Genomic DNA, 4255 nt, shown 5'->3' on the forward strand with positions numbered 1-4255 from the left:
TGTGATATTACGTAATCAAGGTCACATATAAATATTACAATATGCATTACTGAAATAGCCAACAAGTTATGCCCGTGCCGTGTACATTACAGTATTTCTTATTATTGTTTCAGGCGTGTTACCTGCAAGATCTGGCCCTCAGGTCAGTATTCTAAACCCAATGTGGCCGTTTGTTTCTCTGAATGGATACTTGACCTTGATTTTTTTTCTCTGGACAATGCACAGTAACTTTGAGACTCATGGACACTTTTCCCTGTTTGACTTCATACTGATCAGCTATGGCACATGTGATGTATAATTTTTTTCTTCTTTTTTATTTTATTATTATTATTATTATTATTATTATTATTATTATTATTATTATTATTATTATTGTATAAGCTCCCTGTCGAGATGACCTCTGCACCTCCACACCAAGACCAAGGAGATCTCCCTCACGCGCACACACACACACACACACACACACACACACACACACACACACACACACACACACACACACACACACACACACACACACACACACACACACACACACACACACACACACACACACACACAGTTTGTCCTGCTGTTAACATGTGCAATGTTATGTGTAATGTCTTGTTTATTCTGTTTTTATTCTTGTAATGACGTTTGTTTTCTATGCATGTATGACAAAGGACACCTTCATTTCCCTGGGCATCAGTAGGCTAAATGATACTCTACTACTCTCATCTAGGCTACTAAATAATCCAAAATAATTGCCCACCCTTGTTCTAGTGTAATTCGCCTTCCTAGCCTGTCGGTGGCACTGTTTCCACATCCGCTGTGGTTTGAAAGGGGCGAAGAAAGAACAAAGGCGGAAGACACGCTACTGTGACTGCACCGACCGATAAGATAAACAGTTTATTTTCTGAACATGTCAGTTTAGGTGGCTGTCAAACTAGGCAAAAAAGCTCCTTATCTTCACCCTATTTCGACCATTGAACAACTGTAAAAATCCAACATTCCAGACTGTTACTCCGCAGACGTCGATAAGTAGCAGGTCGGTAGGTTTGCATCCAAACAAGTTAGAGGCGAGTTAGCGAGCTATGAAGGACAAGCTGGAGCTTCTGCACCGGGTCAGCGCCCACCCGGACTCCCGCTGCTGGTACGTGGCCTGGAACCCGCGAGGGACCCTGCTGGCCTCGTGCGGCGGGGACAGGGCCATCCGCATCTGGGGGAAAGAAGGTAAACAAACTACAGCCACGTAGCTACACTGTTAAACCCTGATCGCTGGCTCTCTGCTTTCTGCATTCAGCAAAGGCCATGTTACATCCGGTTGGTTGCAGTTTGCATTGCAGTTTTGACAGGATGTGTGTGTTCTGTCTCCACAGTCATATTAATGCAAAAGGTGCACAGGCAGTGTTTTAATGACGTGGTTGTCTTCTTATTCGTATTCAGAAGTGAAATGTGCATGTAAATGACACATGTGCCAAGCAAAGCGTGATAATCTATCATATTTTGCTTGGCACATGTCTCATTATATGCACATGTGTTATAGCCTACTGTGCACATAAGTATGTGTTAAACATTAGCCTACTCGCCACTGTTCACTCGTGTGGACTTTTGCACGACTTGACATAATAATGATTGACGTGTTATTGACACATTGCACCACCTCAGCCGACCTGGGATTTATATTCTTGTCCCTTGGCTTATTTAGTTATTGCTTGTAAACACTGTGTGTGTGTGTGTGTGTGTGTGTGTGTGTGTGTGTGTGTGTGTGTGTGAGAGAGAGAGAGAGAGAGAGAGTGTGTGTGTGTGTGTGTGTGTGTGTGTGTGTGTGTGTGTGTGTGTGTGTGTGTGTGTGTGTGTGTGTGTGTGTGTGTGTGTGTGTGAGAGAGAGAGAGTAAATATGTTTTCCATACATTCTGAGTGTAGGTGAATCATCATGGATGTGTAAATGTGTGTGTAAGTGTGTTTTGTATATTTTCTCTTTGTGTAGTGTAAGTGTGTGTTGTCTGTCCCTAAGGTGGCCTGGTCTCCGCCTAGTATCTTGTTTCTACCAGCTTTGATGTGTGTGTGTGTGTGTGTGTGTGTGTGTGTGTGTGTGTGTGTGTGTGTGTGTGTGTGTGTGTGTGTGTGTGTGTGTGTGTGTGTGTGTGTGTGTGTGTGTGTTCTCTGCAGACGACTCGTGGGTGTGTAAGTGTGTGTTGTCTGACGGCCACCAGCGTACGGTGCGTAAGGTGGCCTGGTCTCCCTGTGGAAACTATCTAGCCTCCGCCAGCTTTGATGCCACCACCTGCATCTGGAAGAGGAAGGACGAGGACTTTGAGGTGAGCAGGAGAGAGAGAGAGAGAGAGAGAGAGGGGGAGGGGGGGGGGGGGGGGGGGGGGGGGGGGGGGGGGGGGGGGGGGGGGGGGGGGGGGGGGGAGGGGGGGGGGGGGGGGGGGGGGGGGGGGGGGGAGGGGGGGGGGGGGGGGGGGGGGGGGGGAGGAGAGAGAGAGAGAGCGAGAGAGAGAGCGAGAGAGGGAGGGGGGAGAGAGGCAGAGAAGGAGGAGAGGGAGGGAGAGGGAGAGGGAGGGAGGGAGGAGGGAGGAGGGAGAGGGAGGGAAAGAGGAGAGAGAGAGAGAGAGAGAGAGAGAGAGAGAGGTGAGAGCGAGAGAGAGAAAGAGAGGTGAGAGAGAGAGAGAGAGAGAGAGAGAGAGAGAGAGAGAGAGAGAGAGAGAGAGAGAGAGAGAGATTACTAACCATCATGCAGCATTTCCAGTCCTGACGGTGTAGGAGGTAGTACTGTACGTAGTGGTCTGTAACAGTGTTTCTTAACCTTTTTTTAGGCGAGGCACCCTTTCAATTCATGAAAAATCTCAAGGCACCCTGAACTAACAAGCCGTAACATGGCATCACATCCGATACCACAAAAGCTTAGAAAATTTGGACATTAACATTTGGAAACGTCACACAACCTGTTGAGAAACACTGGTCTATAATATCACTTAATGTAATGTGTGTGTAATACACGTATAATGTATGAATGTCTCCTCATCTCCTCAGTGTCTGACGGTGTTGTAAGGCCATGAGAACGAGATGAAGTGTGTAGTGTTGTGTTGTGTTGTGTTGTGTTGTGTAGTGTAGTGGAGTGTAGTGTTGTAATGTAATGTATTATAATGTATAATGTAATGTAGTGTGGTTTTGTGTTGTGTTGTGTAATGCATCTCTTCTCCTCTCCTCAGTGTGACTGTGTCGGAGGGTCATGAGATGTAATATATATATATATAATGAAATGAAATGAAATGTAATTTAATGTATACGTGTCTCCTCTGTGTATTGTAATGTAATATATTGTGATGTAGTGTAGTGTAGTGTAGTGTAATGCATCTCTCCTCTCCTCAGAGTCTGACGGTGCTGGAAGTTGTGTATTGTAATGTAATATATTGTGATGTAGTGTAGTTTAGTGTAGTGTAATGCATCTCTCCTCTCCTCAGAGTCTGACGGTGCTGGAAGTTGTGTAATGTAATGTAATATATTGTGATGTAGTGTAGTGTAATGTAAGGCGATTGCCTGATGAAGGTCTAGAATAGGGGTGGGCGATATGGGCAAAAAAAGTTATCTCGATAATTTTTAGAATTTTCACGATAACGATAATTTGACGATAATGCTGTGCTGAAGAGCTTTCACTTTTTGAATTTAATAATATGCATATGCTGGACTGTAAAGTAATACTTCATCACTTGTCATGAAAACATATCCATGTGAATAAAAAAATAGGTTTATGATGTATTGCTAATGATTCTGTTAGAGGAGTCATTTTTGACTGGAAACAGTGCAACAGTGCAGGAATCAGAACCTAACTATGGCAGCTGCAAATTGCATGTGTTGGATTTCACACATTGTAATTTAACTCACTGCGCGAGTCTAACTTAACATTACTTGTCCACCTAAGCAGTTATGATATCTATACATGCAGGTGGGTGTTTGAGTAGTAACAGCCAATTAAATGTAGTTGTAGAGAACAACATTGCTTAGCTTAGTTCGCTAACTAGCATGCTAACGCGATTTCTCAGACCAGAGACAATGCTATTTCTCTTCCTAACTATTTGGCTTTCCATAATCACAGACAGTTGCTGATTAAAGCACATAGTTCCAAAACGCCCTCAGCATCATGCAATGGCTGGTTTAATGGTTGAATTCCTCATGTAAATCCACCATTTGGATAACAGCAACTCTCCTTCACTGCCCAGCAGCAGAAAGCTGCACGAGTGACACGAGACCTCTCTCTCTCCGTCTGCTG

General features: G+C 44.6%; 1 protein-coding gene across 3 annotated transcripts in view; it reads left to right on the forward strand.

The window, feature by feature from the left end:
• The first annotated feature begins 846 nt into the window (after nt 1-846).
• The window catches only part of ciao1 (cytosolic iron-sulfur assembly component 1), a 12964-nt gene continuing 9555 nt past the window's right edge, over nt 847-4255 (forward strand). For all 3 annotated transcript variants that reach the window (XM_063194268.1, XM_063194267.1, XM_063194269.1), the window contains exons 1-2: nt 847-1212; nt 2152-2300. In XM_063194268.1, coding sequence (XP_063050338.1) covers nt 1074-1212; nt 2152-2300 — 288 coding nt within the window. In that variant the 5' untranslated portion in view covers nt 847-1073. The remainder of the gene's footprint in view (nt 1213-2151; nt 2301-4255) is intronic.

This window comes from Engraulis encrasicolus, chromosome 3 (assembly GCF_034702125.1).
Source record: "Engraulis encrasicolus isolate BLACKSEA-1 chromosome 3, IST_EnEncr_1.0, whole genome shotgun sequence".
NCBI classification, from domain to species: Eukaryota; Metazoa; Chordata; class Actinopteri; order Clupeiformes; family Engraulidae; genus Engraulis; species Engraulis encrasicolus.